The sequence below is a fragment of the Ixodes scapularis genome, unplaced genomic scaffold (assembly GCF_016920785.2).
Source record: "Ixodes scapularis isolate PalLabHiFi unplaced genomic scaffold, ASM1692078v2 ptg000292l_1__unscaffolded, whole genome shotgun sequence".
In the NCBI taxonomy this organism is placed as follows: Eukaryota; Metazoa; Arthropoda; class Arachnida; order Ixodida; family Ixodidae; genus Ixodes; species Ixodes scapularis.
The window spans coordinates 1,892,064-1,911,671 of record NW_024609951.1 but is presented as its reverse complement, the minus strand read 5'-3'; the positions used below and the strand labels follow the sequence as shown (position 1 = coordinate 1,911,671).

Here is a 19,608-nt window from a genome sequence, read left to right as displayed (position 1 = left end):
GTTGGACCCTCATGGTGGCCTTTGTCCGCTCAGTCCTTTTTAGTGATAGATAGATGATTTTATTTTTCAGCCACCTACATTCTGACGAGCGGAAGGGCGCTGGGGCAGAGGCGAGCGGATTCCTGAAAGTTTCGTCGAAATTCGGCAGATATTTCAAGCTGAAGCTGCTCTTTCTAACATTTACGCTGTTGGAAACTGTAAATACCTCATTGCAGAAGCCAACGCTGAGATTTGACGAACATAAAAAAAGTTGTAACATCCGTTAGGGAGAGTTAAACGAAATAAGGAAAAGGTGTTCTCCGTATCGAGCAAGACGTGTTCAGGGGCAGCTGAGCTTGACGTTGGCGAGCCATCTGCTCCAAAACAAATGGAAAGAAAGACTCTGCGCCGATAGGATAATGAATTCGGAGGTCATGAACACCCGTGCTTTTGTGACATGTACCGACAGGGGTTTTATGAGGTAGTTGACGCGGTAAACTCCTCGCTGGACAAAAGGTTTCCGCCTTTCAAAAGGCAGACATGGCTCACATTGAGTGCTTTGTAGCGGGTGAAGAAGACAGCAGATACCTCGGCGAGTTTGATGGAACAGATTTTGAACCTAGACGCCTTGAGCTGCAGCGTGGTATGCTCATTGATATTGCGAAGAAACGGATTATACTAATCAGCAGAATTCAGGATGTTGCAGGGGTATTCTCGGGCGCTGACGGCGAAGAGTTAACGGCGCCCTTACCAGAAATGGCTAAGCTGGACAAAATTGCATTCACCATTTGAGTCACATTATGCACGCCAGAAAGATCGTTATCCTGTCTCCGTCGCATAAAACGTATTTGATGTCAGCCATAGGACAGGCCCGCTTAAACCATGTTGTACTTCTGCTTGGCTACACAGATCTCACCCGAAGAATAAACCTTAATGGCATTGCAAATTGCTTTAGTAAGCTCAACCGTACGACGACACACAATTTTTTTATTCAGGGCTAAGCCTTGAGAAAAATTGCACTATCCGTATTCTTATTTATTTCGTTTATATAACATGGACACTTACACGCTCGTCTTTCAGTTCTGTTCCGTTACTTCGTAAGTCGCATGTTCATCTCTTATTGTTGCCTTTCATATGATAATTTGTCGGCGTTTGTTTATCTCCGCCTGAGTTCGTTTTTTTTTTTTTTGTTATTGTATGACTGTTGAAATTATATGCACGAAATATACCTGCAGTGACGCCTTGTTTGCTCTTGTATTGTCTAAATGTGGCATCTAGAGCGGCTTTCCTGTATTTATAAAAAAATAGTCTCTGCACAATAATGCCAGATATGAATTGACAGCAATGATGACGCGTTTGACTGTTTTCGTGAGAACAAAAAATAAAGTAACTGACGATGCCTGAGCGCCTACGCGTTAGCGAAACTGCTCGGAAGTAGCGTCTCCTCGGGGGATGTGAGAGGCGGAGGAGGAGGTAGGATTGGAGAGAGAGAGAGGTGAGAAAGGGCATTTTGTTAAGGAGGGCAGTGTGGAGACAAGGTTGCAGCGAATCCCTCAGCCCGCCCCCCCCCCCCCCCCCCCCCCCCCTTTTCCCGGAAAATTGAAATCTCTCCGCCTATGATGCTACTGCTTCCTTTACGCCTGAATGCGGATGATCTCTCTTATGCCCGTGTCCCACTAGAGCGACAGACAGAGACAAAAGACAGCGACAAGCCTCAAACCCATGCAGCATGCTCGTGATGATACCTTTGGCAGGCGTTTAGTCGTTCGGTGCTCGCAAAGTAAGCACGAGCGATTGCAAGCCTGCCAAAGATACCCTCGCGTGCATGAGGCTCGTGTTTGAGCATAGCCTCTGTTACTCTACAAAGCGTCTCAAATAGCGAAAGACTCTGGTTTGAGGCTTGTCTTTGTCTTTTGTTTTTGTATGTCGCTCTAGTGGGACATGGGTATTAGGGAGAAACAGAGCCACCGAGCAGGAAGACTTCAGGATATTCCAAGTGATGTTTGGTACAGGGGGCTGGCAGGCATTGCGCTCCTTCGTAGGGGAATCACATTATCATGTCACACAACCTGTTACGTCAATGAGGCACCTCTAGCGAAGATCAATATTATAAATGAAAAGTTTACTACTTACAGTGTAATGTATATGTATTATCATGAACATGCACCACACAGATTCTCTCTAATATGTTTGTAATGCGATTTTATGTGCACCTCGCATATTCAGTAAAACACTTACTGAATGACAGAACATATCAATCGAACAGTTTTTACTGTTTCTTATGCTTATCTACAGCTTGGAAGCCTTCACTGTAAAACATAAGTAAACGTATAAAATGTCTACCTTAGTGTCATGCTAAGCAGACAGCAGCTGGAGGGTCAAGATTTTATGTGGGACTGATCTTCATTCGTTTTCCAACCCTCGTGAAATGCATTCGTTCACATTCCACGTTTTTCGCGGAAGAAGAACTGTACCAAAATATAGTTTTTGGGGTCGCGTGTAAAGTTTTAAGGGCGAAAATGCTGTACTGAATATTTAGGTTACAAATATTTTAGCATTATAACGCTCATATATTTGATTAAAACACACTGTATGCCAGTAGCTCAGTCAACGAGAATAGAGGACTATATAGTATCAATATTGTACAAGTTCCACGTGTGTAATACTTGGCACAATCATCGCTGGCAAAAGAGGGCGTTCTATAATAAATATCTATAGCATGTGCGTGATGGTGCCTTCGATTTATTATGTGCGTTCGTTTTCTTGTAGCTCCATTTTGCTAATTAAAAATCAAAAATGTACTTCCGCAAGATGGGACTTTCTTTATTCCACACCTGTACTACGTTTGAACGTGCAGCCGACGCCACCGGCTGTTAAGACCAATCAAGCAGTGGCGAAAACAAAACGTACCAATGGCGTTCGTCAACCTCATTGTGTCTATGTCATCACTGGCTTGTCCAATTAAGCGCTAAGTGCGTCGCGAACTTGTGCTTTAAGCCTACGCGTATATGATTGTGTAGTGATTTCCAGATTCCGGCTTTGTGCAGTGCTTTGACTTATGCGAATGGAACTGTTAGAAATAATGAATTACTTAGATCAATTTTCTTGGAGGGTAGATTAGTCAGGAAATATTTTGTTGAGAACAAAATGGGCTCGGACAAAATGGTACAAAAAGCAAGTCGATGTGTATTCTTTGAGAATCAACAGTCACTGTTCATGCTGGCGGTGTTTTTTGGTCTCTCAGTTTGACTATAAAGCTGGCAGGTGTCACCTTCTTCACTGTGACCCACCTACAGTGTAATGGTTACTGAAGAGCTGTTTTCAAAGAGGAATAAACGGTAGTTCCAGTGTGTGGTTGTCCACAAATTAAACATTCTTAACTCTACAGCATCATACTACGTCTGTAGACCGGCCGAAAATATAGTACCTGTCTCAAAGACAACATACGCGAGATCTGACTAAACCAGGCTCGCCATAAGGTCAAAGACTGAACGAGAATACGCCAGCCTTTAGGCATGATTAAGGCAGGAGCCTCGAAGATAGATGAAGTCGTGGTGCATGGGAAATCTATTCATCGGCATGTCACGCCAACCGATGTGTCCAGGCGATATTTATGAGTACCAAGCTAAGGCTGGGTGACAATAAAAAAAATTAACCTAAATAACCGCTACCCTTGAATCGATTTATCGGCTGTGTTAATTGCCTTCCAAATAGTTTTAAAAATGTCGGCATTTTATTTTTTACTCTTGCTGTTGTGTCCTCAACTTTGCGGGGCAATGTACAATTTCGAATTTATAATCAATACGTAGTTGAGAGCACCAAAAAGACATTTACACTCTCAAATTATTACATCAACCGCGGAGGCAAAGAGGCTTCTTTATATCCTTCGGCAATAGCAAACTACCTTGATTGTTCGCAAAAGTCTCCGGTGCGCTAAAAGGACATTCGCACGGTGTTGAAGTGGCTGGGAAACATATAACCTTCTTGACTCGCTTGGAGTTACAAATCTCACCCCTACAGTTTACCTTAGGTGAAAATTTCACCTAAGGTTTGCCTTGAGACATATGTATTCGTCCATGTCACCTTGGTGAGAAAGTTGAAGTTTTTACTATTTTTCTTTATGTTCGTCAAAATTTTGCCGATTGACCAGTTAAAGCAAAAATCATCGATATGAAAGCAAGACTCGAAAAATTGGTAGGTTAACCGATCAAGCGCATACTTCTAAGCCAAACTAAACTAATTTATGGAATACACATAATTTTCTTATCCCGAGATGTGATTTATTTAAACTAAATTAAAAATAGCTTTCTCAAAATACAAAAATGCAATCGAATAAACTGTATGCCAAAGTCAATATTAAAATATTAGTAGTACTCCTTAGGGGTGACGTCACATGTTGTTCAGCTAGAGAGCCGATGAAGCAGACTACGAAAACGTATTTTGCGTATTTTCCTTTGTTTTGCTCATGTTGGCTTTTCCAGCACTCACTTTACGCCATCAAATTTCTCATGGCACGTTGAGAAAAAACAGCATTTTCCGAATTACAACATTTGACGTAACGTTTTCAGTGCTTCTAGTAGAGCCTCTCAGAATCTCAAACAAATATTGACAAAAACAAAAACAAAAACAAATAATGAATTTGCTAGGAAAAAAAACAAAACAATCGTGACTTGTTGCTTACGTCACTATTTCACATGTGCCTACTAATGTGCTCAACCGATTTTGAGGCAAATCACAAGATTTTCGCCACTGGTTGTCCTGTCTTTTTATTCATGCAACCTTCGCATCGCTGACGCATTCACTTATATACTGGCGACGAAGCGTTCTTTTAAACGTTGATTAGTGCTAAGTCAATTCGGTATAGTTTGTTCTATCAAACGAAGTTCTCCAATTTGCCTCAGGCTCAACGTGTCTGGAAGAGCACGAACATGACACTCGAACTGCGAGCTATTTATGCATCCAACCATCGTCAACCCCCCTTTGTGCGCTGTCTTTGTGGGGTGCTAGGCCCAAAACGTAGTGTAAATGCCAAATCTTTTGTCAGCGCCGTTTTCAGGGTAGAACCGCCCAATGCGGCGGCACGTCACGTGCCGTACAATCGCAACTCGAGCGCGCTGGTTCTACCACGGCAGAGCGACGCCGCGCTCTCCATTGTCGCGGCTGTCGTCACAACGAAGCTCCTTATCTGACTGCGGTCGGATGAGCGATCTCCACGGGAAGGCCACGGATTCTGGTCAGCGTCGTATTCTTTTATGAGACGTGTGTGCATGTATTACGTTTGCACGCTGTTTTTGCTTCGTTCCCGTTTTTGACCTTGTTCACGAAGGAGTTGTTTTTTTACTGAACGCACATGCGTAAAACGATTACCGTATTTTTCCCGTCTCTATGTCGAATTCCCTTATTAAGAGGCCATTTTCACGAAAAAAGTAATATATAAGTGAAACCTACCCTAAAAATAAAAGGTGTTACCATTGCATTCTTTTTCACAAAGAAAACACCTCAAAACTTAAGTTCGACGGACAGCGCACTAACGTCGAACTCACGGCCCCAGCTTTTACGAAAGGCTTGCTAACGGTGGGATGTAATGTATTCAACGGTTAAAGTACGTATCAAAAACTACAAAAAAAAAAAAAAAAAACACGGAAGTTTAGCAGTGGGGCCAAGAAAACCCCGATTACGTTCTTTCTTTCACTGTATGACCCCGCTATCAAGCTGATCGTTAAAGTTGATACCTTAGGTTTACGTCAGTGCGCTGTACGTCAAACTGAAGCTTTGCGGGAGATTATGTGTGACAAGGGGTGTAAGAATATACGTTTTTATTGTGGTGTGTATATGTATTTATTCGGTGGGTGCGGTCGAAACCGCGTTAATAAGACCGCATATGTGGATTGTGATCGCAATATATTAGGTATATTATTCTCGAGGGGGAAGCCAGTTTCAGTATTCTTGCCAACCGGAATCGAACGAAAGAAAATTTAACTAACTCGCAAAGTTATGAAGGCAAGATTCGTACTTACAGAAAGGAAAGACATATACCTCACATTTGTAAGACGCAGCATCTAAATTTAAAAAAGAAAAGAAAGGAAAACTGTTTTTTTTTTTTTTATCGTGAAAAATACGTAATATATTTTTATCAAGTGGTCGCGAGTGCTTCGCCTCGGGGCTGATAACCTACGATCGAGTACAAACTGTCGCTCTTTTGATAAGTGGGATCTGTTCCGGCGACACACTATGTGCGCGCCTAACCCCTTACTCCGCGAAGTTGCGCTTGGCAGGAATTCCTCAATGGAGCTACCGATAAGCCACCCTCCTTCCCATGCGTTCTAACTCGACCAATCGCGTCTCTAGTTTCAGTTTCTCGACCCAGTTTTATTTTCAAGAGGCAAGCTTGCGGCACCGTTAGACGGCCGGCGGTGTGTCCTTGACACGGAGCGTAGCAGTCGACATAACAAATGTATGTGGGTGACCGCACCGAAACCGTGTGCGGAGTAGAAGAAAGTCGTTTCCTTCCCGAACGCTATCCGTGTTAAGTGTCTGTCAACACTGGTCGATGACGTCACGCGCCCCCGAGACAAGGAATCTACCCTCTTCCTTCGCGGCCGCAAGATAACGTCATCGAGTTGGAAAGGGGCCACATCGGCGCAACTAGCGTCAGTTTTTGTTTTCGCTTTCTCTGTTTATTGACTGTTCGCCAGCTGGTCGACACAGTCGGGCGGCTGATGTGAGCGTGACTTCAAGAGAATTGCTGCTCGCGAAATGGGACTTACCGAACTCCTGGTCGGAGCCCGCCGACGCCTGCGACTCCTCAGTGAAGGTGCGGAACCGGAGGGTAGATCGAGATGACATTGGCGGGATTTGGACGTTGGTTGTTTCTCGCAGGCGCTTGCCTCTGCGCGCTCGCGGGCGTCGGATCCGCGGTCAACATCATCGATGGGTTTCTGGGCGGAAGCCCCGACGTGTTCAAGGACGCCAGGCTTGACCCCGTGAGTACTTGCAGTCCCTGGGGCCCTAAACTCGTCAGACATGAAGTTGTGGCCGAAGTTTAACGAGCGAGTCGTTTGGACTCTCGCGACGGTGACGCCGTGCTTTCGTCGCCGAAGTCTAATCGGCCGCTTCAGAAACCTTCAGTTCAAACTTTGTGTTCGAGCAGCCTAGTGTCAGTGGTAGTTGTTCTGCAATAGTCCATTCCAATGATCGCTTTCTGCTCGCTGCCATTTTTGACTACTGGGCCGTGGAACGAGATCTGAGCATGCTCACTAGCAATCTCTCTTCTTTTGATTATCAAAAGCCGCGTATAATTCCACAGCACAGCGACTCGGCCGTTTATGTCTCGGTGACGTGCACTGCAAGGGTGCACAGAAGACGCTGCAATAAACACCGCATTTTTTAGTCTTATATCCAGCCCATACTAAATTTTCTTCGTACTTTTTTATTCTTACAGATAACGACAACCAATATGCGTGACGAAGCGCATTGCGCTGGAGAAAATGGCGTCTTTAAGCTCTTTACGTCGCTGTGCACCTCCATTTGGTTTCTGAAACCTGAAAGGTCATACGATCGATGCTTCAAATCATCGCGACATTTGCAAAAGCGCAAAGTGCGCGTGTTATCAAGGGTCTTTAGATTCCGTCTCACTAAACTGTGCAGTACAGTAAAAGCTACAGGGGAGAGAGCGTATGCCAACCTGTTCAAAGAGAGGGAAAGAAGGAACGAGAGAGAAGGGCTTGGATTCCCCCGTCCCTCCTTTCCCTCGTCTTGAAGCGGTCGGGATGCACTCTATCTCCTGTAGCTTTGGCTGTACTGCACGGTTTTGGTGAGACGGAGTGTAGTCAATACCTCGTGTATTTCGTTTCATCGTAAGTCAAACCGTAGTCCAATGCTAGAAGGTGGGCAGGTCCAGTCCCATCGATTAAAAGCGCAAGGCCACGGAGCAAGCAGTCTGGCTGATCAGATTAACTGTATATCACACACGCGAAGGATGACGGTGCTTACCGCTACTCGCTTTGCGCCATCAGTGTCGGACAGGACCTGCGCGTCACCTCATATTCCGAAGTTCAGATAGCGCAATAATTTACGTTAACTTGCCAAATAACCACCCAAGGGCGCTTTTGCAATTTGTGAATTACTGTTCTCCTACCTCCTCGAGAGAAAAAAGGTTGGGGTACACTGTTAGAAATAACTTACTTAATAAGACCAAGAAAATGTAATTTCCTTCGCGCTTAGTAGATGAATAACGGCGATTATCCAGAGGCTTACCGCATAATGCATGTGTAAATCCTGGAACATATCTGCCCCCCACAAAAAGTAACGGAACATTACACGAAATACTGGATATGCGTAAAATCTCTTTTCTTCAGAAACCGGGGTTACTAATTTACGCAAAAAATAGTTTAATTGAAAGTAATATTGAATTGTTTGTGCGATAGATGCCAACTTGAAGTTCCTTTAATATATATATATGTCTTTTTTTTTTTTTGAAAGGGTTCGAAACTTTTTTTTATTTGCCAAATTGTGTGAACTTCCGCATGATCATTGGCACATGTACGATCTCCTTAATAGGCAGGCTAATCTTTTTACACATAGAGGAGTGCTTCACATAAAACTATACTACAAAACAATTAAAATATTAATGAGACAAGAGCCACCCCTATGTGTTCCCGTCATCTTTCAATGTTCATTATATTTTATTTTGTTTAACCTCACTGCGTCGTGATTCTTGGAATCCAGATAGCAGATTGATTTTGAGAATGGTGCTTAACGGTAATAGTGACCCCTTTAAACACCTAGTCAGTAATGGCATAACAAATAATTATTTGCTGGGGCTCCTCAGAAAAAAAGGAAGACCGCCAGTTTATTCGTCTGTAGGAGAAATTATTTTAGATACGGGAAGGGGGAAGGCGTTCGGTTGTTGGAGTCGTTATCAGGAAGGGCAAGGGGCACTACCGCGCAGTTCCAGTATCGGATTCGGGCATGTATCCAAGGAACCTTGATTTGACCAACTGAAGCGGTCGTGGGGGGGAATGCTTATCTGGGCACGCTTTTGACAAGGTAGCGGGCTTCATTTAGAAAGCGAGAAGACTCCCCGCAATGGATGATTTATCTCTATCGCCATCTTGTTCTGTGTAAACAAGCTTCAGACTCAAAAGAACACCGGACTGAGATCAAGCGAACCTTGAAATCGCAAGGAGCAAAAGTATGCAGGTAAGCTGGTCAGGAAACATCATAACCTAAACCCTGAAACAAGAGTCGTCTTTCCGTTATTTTATTTCTCCTTATCTCAGGGTTCCGATTATGGTGAAGTCGTGATTCTTCAAAATAGCAAAATAACTGGCTTATGGACTTAGAAGAGTGCGCGGGGGAGTCCACTGCTTGCTGTACTCCGATTCACCTTAAGATGTACCGGAGCCAACGTTACAGTATCAAAGTAACGGAACTTTCCATAGATGCTCCTTCCCCGAGCGGTACCCCTCTATTCCACCAGGTTCAACCCAGAGCAGTATATGTAGAGAGTTTGGCCATTCGTTGGAAAGTATAGGAGACAAATGAGGAGGCGCCATCGGCCGAAAGCGGGCTGGGCGTGTTCCAGGGCGTCTTCAGAAATTCGAACGTGACCAACCAGAAGCCGGAAATAATACCCTGGCGGTGGTCGCGAGAAACAAACCTGATAACTGCATTGGAGTAACTCTCAATGGCTGAAAATATGGTACACGTGATGTTTCAATCACGTTCATCCAAAATGATGGTGGAAGAGTGCGACTAGCGGAACGATCGACATAATTTGTACGCCAAGCGCCGAGGGCCGGGAATCTGCCGTGCGAGCGGTCACACTCTGTTCGCGCCAAACAGAGTTCAAACAGAGTTTTCTTACATCTTTCTGCGTGATCATGATCAAAACAACACGTGCACCCTATTTTCAACCACGAAGAGTTACTCCACTTCACTCTTACGCGCTTATTAAAATCATATACGAACATAGACCTTTGATCAGAACTGTTTCTCGCTACCAGCGCTAGGGATTCTTTTCGGCTTCTGGTTGGTCAAGAGAGCATGCCAAGCCCTCTTTTCGGGTCTGCCGCACGCCCTAGCTCTGCCCGCGCCTCCCATTGACCAAACTCTACATATACGGCTCTGGTTCAACCTACCGCTCTTCGACTACCCATCCTTTCGGGGACATCTGTTATGGTAACTCTGCAGAGTAGTTCATAGTATGCACATGGTTTGAAGCACAGCGTCTTGATGGCGTTTCATCGTACGCTGTAGAATGCACATATTTGAAACGCGGCCTTAAAATGGCGCTTCAAATGGCAGGTGGCTGACTCGAGAGGCATCAGACGCCCCGCCTTCCATTGAAATTTCACGACTGAGTTGATCTAGTGACGATCTAGTAACTAACTTGTAACGTTAACAGCAGCATTTTGTACACGCAAGAGTTTAGTTGATTTGAAGTGCCGAGGTACGAAAACAGGGTGCATCCCGTGAAATAGAGTACAAGTGTATGCCATACACTCTAAGAAAAAATGGAGGAAAAAAGTAGCAACGGCGCGTCTTCCTCCCTCCTACCGACGCGCCCCCAAGCGGACACGAGAAAAGGGTAGGAAAGAAACGTTTTTCTCCTTCTCCAGGCAGACGGGAGAAAGCTTTCGCCCTCCCGACTCATCGTCCTTCGGTTTCGTTTTTCGAGCAGGTCGCGCACGTTGTTTAATAAATAGCTGCTGAGTTGATTGAGCTTCAGCGGCAGCGAAGGCCGCCAGTAGTTCCGTCTTCTAGTCTAAACGTGCAGAACATTTCGGTTGCATTGACGTTTTTATCACTAATTTTATCAAACGAGCGAACGAAGCCGCTGGAAACAGCGAAGTTCCGGAGCAGTGCCAGCAGCGCCACGTACACTGGGGGATGGCCGTCTCCGGATTGCGGGACTTGATCGGCACGGAACTACCGTGCTACAGTAACGAAACCACGCGGAATTAGGGAATTGTAGTAGACCGTTCATGCAGCTCCCTAAGCACCCGGAAAGCGCTCCGTAATCCGCCACAAGACCTTGAACTATGCAGAGAAGGCTGGCGGCGCGCATGCGCAGCTGCGCCTTTTTATTCGGGGATACCGTAGCGGAGGGGAAAAACGACCTACTACAACTCCCCTCTGTGTCGACGTTTTCGATGTTATGGAAACCGCAGGAACTGCGTCCAAGACAGGCAGGTTTCGCTGCCGGCTGCCTGGGTGCCTTCCCCACTGAGTTCTGTTCTGTTTTCCGATGCCGAGTGCAACCGGCGTTCAACGTGGTTTTGTGTTTGTGCGTGTCAGAAACATAGCTGCAACATCATGATGGCAGTGTTGTGGGTTGTGAACAGAAGACTGGAATTATCGCCGATGTGACCGTGTGTTCGCGTATCAGTGGTGTAGCAAGAAGATGAGATCGTAAAGTGTTGGGCATTGATGCCGCTGGTCGGGCCGTAATCGGAGGGGGCGGGGTGTCGCAGGTTGACGTTCCGCTTTACATTAAAAAGTTTAATACCACTTGAGGGATTACGTGCAATCGGTCAACGTGCGGATAGTCATGTTGGAACGCTGGTCTGAACAGTAGAAGCTCCTATCGTACAGGGGCCAATGTGACTGTCGGAATTGTCTCGTCCCCGAGAGCGATTGCGCTCTGGGGCAAGGACTGAACAGTACGAAATCGTGACGGAAAGTACGTATATTTACAGTATGGAATTTCGGCATTAAAAAACAATAGTAAGTAAAATCGAAAAAAAAAAAGCTACCCTTTATTTTGCTGTTTTAATATACTACGGTTCCTGGAGAAACTGCTCTCCGTGGCGCGCTGGGATGAGGGCTAGAAGTTTTCGGGCTCGCCACGGCGTAGCGGCGTAGCTCCGTACACTTAACACCTGCCGCAAGTCGCGGCTTTGACTGCATTCAAGTTGATCGAAAAGCGATTTCTCAGCCCGTGAAGCATCACTTCCAGCTGAGTGAATATCCGATCTACAGAGATTAATTCAAGACGGCAATTGCAGCTTTGCGCGAACAGCGCAAATAGAAAAACCAATAGAAATACAGGCTACGACGTGCCGTGTGGGGGAACAAACTCATAGCTTCGAACGCTTCGAACCGCATTCGAGCGGCTTGATTTATTGGCTTTCAAATAATTACGGCATGATCGAGCGTTTACTTTTTAATAAGAGATTCATCCCCTGAGCCATTCAAGATACTCTCCGAGGTATGACATTGCTGGGAAAAGATCAACATGCTGGGAATATTTTTTATTGCTTAGGGAGTCACCGAAAAGTTCCGTACATTCAAAACGGCCAGTATAAAAGACGGAAACGCAGAGCACGGGTGTAGTGTTCGTGTTAGTGTGGTGTTCCGATATATTGATATTTGTGTGTACCGTGTTTGTGCTCAATGTGTGTTCACCTGATGCTTGGAATAAGCGTAATGTGTGTATAGTAGAGGATCCCCAAGCGCAGTAGTAACCTGAGAGAAGCAAATTTTTTTTTTTTTGAACATGAATTGGGCGGTATTTAGCGCCACCTAGCCTAGCTACTTGCAATTACTCTGCGTGACCCCGCCATCTGGTGGCTAGCGATTTAATCTTCTTTCACGCTACGCGATAAACAGCGGCTTCGAGTTTGTTCTTTCGAGAGCGGCTTTTGGTTTCGCGGATTGAGTTTGCCCTTCTCCGTGATGTGCGGTTGACGAAGGAATTGTGACTCGAGGAACACCAAAGGTAAGATGCAAAGTGCTCGAAGTAACTGGGTATCGGTTGTCTCCGTTGAACATCGCAGTGCTGTCGACGAGAAGACTGAGTAACTGCTTTCGAAACGCAAGTTTCTGTACCTGTGGGGGAATCTAGCTTCGGAAATAAACACAGTTTGCGGAAAGCTCATGTTACGCTTTCATGTGCTGCTGCTCTCGTCCCGTACAAGAGACGTAGCGTCCTCGTCAAACCTTATTGGGCTCGATTTGCTCGATTGGGGGCCGCCATGTTGAGATGCAAGCGACGTAGGAGCTTAGCTCCCCTGCTTCAGGGACGACAGTTTCTCCCTTTCTAAAGGAACATAGGTTACAAGACCGTTCCTCCCCTAAGGGAGGACTATCCATACCCTTTTCTCTAAGAGTGTATGGTATGCTTATGCAGCATTCATGTCTAATCCATGCCCTCTGATTTCCTCTGTATGTGAAATGGAATGTTCAGACTTCCAGCCTTGTTATATACGATGTGCTGGAAGTGGGTCATCTCGAAGGAGCAAGTCGCGACCCAGTTTTGGGAGGGGGGGGGGGGGGGGGGGGGCAAGGAAAGAAATCATGGGCGTAGGAAGATTCTGGAGGCTACTTGACGCCAACAGAGGTCAAGCCGAGGAAACTTCTGCTTCGGAGGGACCCGCCCCCAACGATGACCAAGACCAAAATACGCTATTGGACGAAAGGACAGCTGCGTTTGCACCAACAGCTGTTTTGGTCACCTTTGGGGGTGTTCCCACCGACCGGGACCTCTGCTCTGACTTTGCTTGAGATTTTCTTATTTGGCTTGCTTGAGCCAGTATAATAATAATATTAATAATAATAATCTTTATTTTATGTGTCCACAAACAGCTTATGGCTTTTTGTGTGAATTACCACATATTTTTGGACATAACACAGAAAAGAAAACATATTAAAATAAAACAACACAGAACAAAATGTGCTGAATTCAAGAAGCATGCACAAGCTTAGTTAACTTGACGAAACTATGCAAGTAATATGCGTTCAAGATTGCGACTAAAAGTTGACATGTCGCTAAATATGTCTAGCCGCCAAGAATGTATATTTTTATATATGCCGCTTGCATTCCTATCAACAGTGACGTGTCAAAAATGTGAGCGGGCAGAAGAGGCTGTGACTACGGCTCGAACGTGGTGGGAGAGGGAAACAAATCAAGCTTAACAGAACAGCGGAGTCGACGATTCCATTCGCAACCTTATACAAAAGTAAGATATCCCAATAGCGTCGTCTCTCAAACAGAGAAGATAAACCGAGCTTCGGGAGCAGCCCTTGGTAACTATAGTGCCGCTTACGTCTAAAGAATCGATCGTAAACAATAGCGATAAATCGATTTTGAACTCGCTCGATAGAGCATGATGCAGTATTACTAAAGAAATTGCAAACAACAGATCGAAACCGAGGGAACGTAACATGCATTCGAAGAAAATGGTCTGGTGTAGCGAGAAATTTTTCCCAAGTTTCTAAGGGAGGCATTACAAGTGACGAACACACGGTGATTATAATTCGACGCCGTATCTATAAAAAAACAAGATCACGAATAACGCTAAGACGTTCGATGACGTTGCTATCGAGAACATAGCAAAACGCAAGTGGGTCTCGCTGTCTACAAGGACTAATTGTTTTTGTTTTCAGTTCGGTCAGCAGGGGGTTATTATAGTGGCAATACTTACCCAGTTCAGACACATCATTCTGAAGAAGTGCGCTCTCAGAATGCAAACGAACCTGGGGAAAGTTTTATATCATTTGCAAATAATGTCAGTTTAAAATTTTTAACCGAAAGCACAATGTCATTCACAAGGCGCAAAAGCAGAAGAGGGAATAAATTGGTCCCCTGGGGCACACCTGAAGACGAAAAGAAGGGTTCGGATATAAATTCCGAAACACGAACGAAATTTGTACGACTGAAAAAGAGTATGTCGCCTGCTCTTCTTCCGACCCCCATAAAAGAAGGCTAGAGGGACATAGTGTACATCAGGTGTCTTAAACACTCCACCCGCTGTCCGCATGCGGCCCGCGACTCGCTAAGGAGCGGCCCGTAGCTAAACAGCGATGCGTCCCAGTTCCCGTGTCTCAAGAGCTAGAAATGACATGCGCCCTAGTCATCTCCTCTCGCCAATTCATTTTCGTTCAGAAAATATCTCAGCTATTTAAACATATTAACATTGCTGATACTCATATGTCTTCATTTGCCCTTTGTTTCGCTTAATTTTTTTTTTGCTTTCCACCTTTTTGTGACATAAAACAAATCCGCTACTAGTCTGCCAGCGCGAGCTCCTCGTCGATGAATGTATCTCGGCTGTGAGAACTCTCGATCAACAGAAACAACTGCCAAAGACAAAGCTCGCGATCGTGGCCTTAAAAAAAAAAATAATATCACCATTAAAAGACAGGTTATGGCCGGTTCAGAGTTTTGCAACGAAAATCTAAAGGAAAGCGAGACCTTGCAAATTAACTGATTTGACAGCACGTTGGCGGGGCGGTGTTACTTCAATTCTGGTTATCATATCAGGTCAGGGTCTAAAGCAGTACAATAAACGAATCAAATCTAAAGATGTAACTGGCAAAACTGTGAATTTACACGAAGCACAAAGCACGAGGTCTCTTCTGAGTCTTTTGAACCCTCCCCCCGCCACCCCCTCCCCCCCGGCTCACCTTAGCCCTCGACTTTTACAGGGTGGGTTTTCTGGCACCCACACTCAAATGAGTTTGTTTGAGGCCACTGGTTTATATTTAAGGATAAACCGGGTTTTCTGAGAAATGCGGGCTTGGGGACGAAATATTGCGCTCGTCTGTTCATCATCGGTCACAGGCGGCCTGAGCGCTGCTTCTCTCAAATCGATCAGCAATTCATTGTGGGCCCGAGTTACTTCCGCGTGAGAACCATTAGGGAAGAGCAACTAATGCAGTGCAGAACAGGTAACGCCACCCAATGTAACAGCATGTTGCAAGAGAGCTTCCCTCTTGTCGTCACACACCCTATCGGAGCTAATCAGACGGAAAAGTGTCTGTCAGGCGACCTTCCCGTGGGCGTACGGGGTGCGGGGTGGCGAGACGCACTTATAAGCCGACACGCGGCACCGACGACAGGCCACTGCAGTAGGGATGCTGTCGATACGGCGCATGCGTAGACGGCTCACATCCTTTCAATGTGGTGTCTGGGCACTTGAACTCTCCACGCCAGAGGCCAGATTCGCGAAGAGCTTCTTGGGCAACGACAATCCAGCTAAGAAATATATATATATATATTTTTTTAGTTTCCGCACTTTGTATGAAGTGGAGAAATCGGTATTCATGAACGCGTTCTTAAAGTAAGAGGAGGAAAGCGCAGTTCTCGTACGCGAGAGCGGGCTGTTCCTATGGCGACACGATCAACCAATCGGAGAGTTCAGCATAGTTAAGAGCACGTAGATTTTGAATAACACTAAACGCCAGCGGTCTTTTCTACAACAGTGTTGGCAGGTTGGTTTATATGTATCAAATTGTGCTCATTTTTTTTCTAACTGGCGCCGAAATTTGGTGGTTGGGTATATGGCTAATTTTGGAGCATTTCTAGAGATACGGCGAACGTTTGTCGAACTTTGAGGGTCAACTAGTTAATGTTCAGACTTTAATCAATTTAGAAAAAATATTGTTTCTCTTATTGTTAGTTGAGAGGAGAGAGAGTGGAGATAAAGGCAAGCTTTTACTAACTTCGGGGTTTCCACAATGCTCAGAGACGCAGTGCTTGTGGAGTTCAAGTGGTCTGCCCACAGCTCAGAGGAACAGACCAAACAAACAGACTACACTGTTACCACAGGGCCGATAGTGCGTCTTCCACCCGGATGTAGACTGAACTCTCCAAACGCTTTTTGGCTCCCATTGTGAGAATGCTTAGGAATCAATGTTCGTTAAAATGAGAAGTCCGTGGCTTTAGCTTTGAACAGTCGACTACCTTGCAGTCGTCGCCCACGCCAAGAAAGGACAAAACAACAGGGAGTTTTCGTAGATAGTAACTCCTGTCCCGCAACCTTGTCCGCAACCCGCTACAAGATCCTGGACTCCGCAGGGAAGGCTTGCGCCGATCATGCGAATCCGAAGAGCGTAGCAGAGGTGGGAAAACGATCTACGCAATCTCCCTAATCGGAAATAGTGTTAACCGGAATCGGGACGCTCATATTCCCCACAAAAGAAAGAGGTGTGTGGGATATTGGTAGGAACCGTAAATACGTTTGAAAAATTACAGATAAAGGGTATGTGTTGTACGATTTTCTATCCTTCCGCAGTTGTTTTTTTTCTCTTTTTTTCTTTCAAATTTTTTAAAGTGACATATTAGCTGCGATTGGTTTACCTGCAGGTCCCTCAAAGATTCAGAGAAGCGTGGGCCAAAGTGTACTTCCGGTATGTGTATTGATATACGACCGGAAGTACCGCTGCACCGGTGCGGGACCTGCAGGTAAATAGAACGCAGCTAATGTGCACAAATTATGGCGCATCGGTGGGTTGAAAAATATAATATATCTTGTTTTGCATGATTGGGAAAAATTGTCAATAAAAGGCTTAAACGTTATTCTTTTTAGGCTTGGCTATTTTGGCTTTATTTTTTAACGGCTTTGGTTATATTTGGGCTATACCTTCAAGCCATTTGAGGGCTTATTGGTGGGATCATTTAGCAACGATGTCCGCAACGCTTGTCCATGGGATCCTGTCCGTGCAGTGAAGTTTCAACTTTCAAATTTATTGTTTCTCTAGATGGGAGAGGGGATTGAAAAAAAAGCAGGCTGTTGTTGCTTGACAGTTTCTTCTTCCCACCAGCAACAAAAGAATCTATTTTACATACTAGTGGCCTCTAAAACAAGGTTTACTTTGGAGCAAAACACACAACACTAAACAGAAAAAAACAACAAAAAAAACTGACATACATCACGAACATTTTTTGCAGGTCGGAGGTCCCATCAAGAATAGGTAGAAATAACACTTGATAAACAATGAACGAATATCCTTCTGCCTATCAACCTCAATTTAAACAGGTCAGAATGCAGGGGCCGGGCTTGCTGCCTTCGTTGACTAATCCGAACTCGATCGCTACGAAGTCATCACAACTATGATCGTTGGTAAAAACATACGGCCCAAACCGCTCGTGTTCAATGCGGCGCACATTGAAACAAATCGCCGCGGTGGTTTTAGCGACGTCGGAGGTGCAGGAGCAAGCCGACGTCATATATGAAACGTTTGAAGTATGAGAATGTCAGGAAGAGCCACGTAAATAACTATCCACGCAGGGAGCTGACAAGCGAGTGCTTGATCGAAGCGCTGGAACCGTGGTGTTGGATCGCGTCTTGGTACGCGCTTCGGGACCTATCATTTACGGTTGCAGCTCGATGCTGACGTGACACCCAACAAAGGAAGGTAGGACCGGCGTTACGTAGCTCCTACCAGCTGCTCTAGCTCGAGAGTGTTGACGTTCCGTCGCGTGGGAATAAAAAGTACACATTAATAAGAAAGCTTGCGTACCATATGTTGCGAAGGAAATCCATACGGCGTTTATTTCAGCTCTATATCAAACAAAAGAAGGAAATATAAACAATAAGATCTTTCCCTTTTCGACGAGAGCGTCCGCCACCGCTGCCTCTGAAAACAAGGCTTTGACGTCGGGAAGAGACTAACGTCTTAACCGAAAATTGAGGTCAGCGATCAAATTATTTTACGGGGAGGGTCCACAAAAAGATCCCATGGGCATATTTCATTCGACAAGCCAGCCAGGGGTAGACGGTGTTGACCAGGTATAGTCGGAGTGACGCTGCGTCGGAGTTCCTTGCTAGGCCCAGTGCCGAGATAGCCTTTGGCGGTCGCTTCGTAGGTGGGGGATCATTGCTGTTGTAGCTTTCTCGAATATATGTAAATCCAGCGTTCATCTAGTTCGTGGTCGGTTTCGAGCAGTACTTTTTTTTTCTCGCAGCTTGATGTCGGGGCGCGCGTTAAGAGCACGTAGAAAAATAAATGTTGCTTGGTCGTCGCGACGAGTAACTGAGCGACTCTGTCGACCATGCTGATTTGGTCGTAAAAAAGTACGCAAGACAACCTTGGAACTGTCGTAAGATTCTGGCGTAACTCACGCAAACGTTAACGAACATTTCGCTTAGTGAATACGGATTTGCGCGTGGATTTTGTCATACGCACTTTTTTTTTGGCGTAAAATCAATTTGTGAATCTGGCCTCAGGTGTGGACAAACATGGGCTTTTTGCAAACAACGAGTTATTGTATAGCAGGGGCCGCACCCAAATGGGCTAGCCCCCCCACTAAGTAGAAAAAGTTTATATATATATATATATATATATATATATAATATATGGGTGGTTTCATCTCAAATCGTGCAGGCAAAGAGGGTCGAATTTTTGATTTCAATGAAAAAAATATATGTTATGGCGCCGTTTCTAAAACCGCAGTCGACACAAACCGCAAGTTCGTCGGATTTTTTGTTCTCGACTTATGAATCTTTAAAGAGGCTGCGGCGAAAAGCAGTGTTTCTCACACCCGTCGTGGGTCAGATGTTTCGCTTGATACCCCGCCAGGGATTTTCAGTCCACATTATCTTTTTTGAAGCACTCTGTGGACACATTTAAAAGGCTCCAATACCATAAAATAATTTTAGGCCTTTTGCTTTTTTTCTGTAAAAATGTCAAAAACGCCTCCTCGGTCCATTGTTGACGAACTTTGACAATGAATTACTGGCAATCTACTTGGGTTACACTGATATTTTTTTATGTCCACGGAGAGCCCAAAACACGCTCTTTATATTTAGTATAAAATGCTTTGGCTGTATAAAATATCCTTTGCGGTACGTTTACGTTAATATTATGCAAAAACCAAAAAGTAACATTTTTGAAATTGAT

The 19,608-nt window shown here is 45.1% G+C and overlaps 1 protein-coding gene across 1 annotated transcript in view; it reads left to right on the top strand.

The window, feature by feature from the left end:
* The first annotated feature begins 6,818 nt into the window (after positions 1–6,818).
* The window catches only part of LOC120845934 (lipase member K-like), a 67,377-nt gene continuing 54,587 nt past the window's right edge, over positions 6,819–19,608 (top strand). Inside the window, exon 1 of the mRNA XM_040217494.3 lies at positions 6,819–6,962. Coding sequence (XP_040073428.3) covers positions 6,819–6,962 — 144 coding nt within the window. The remainder of the gene's footprint in view (positions 6,963–19,608) is intronic.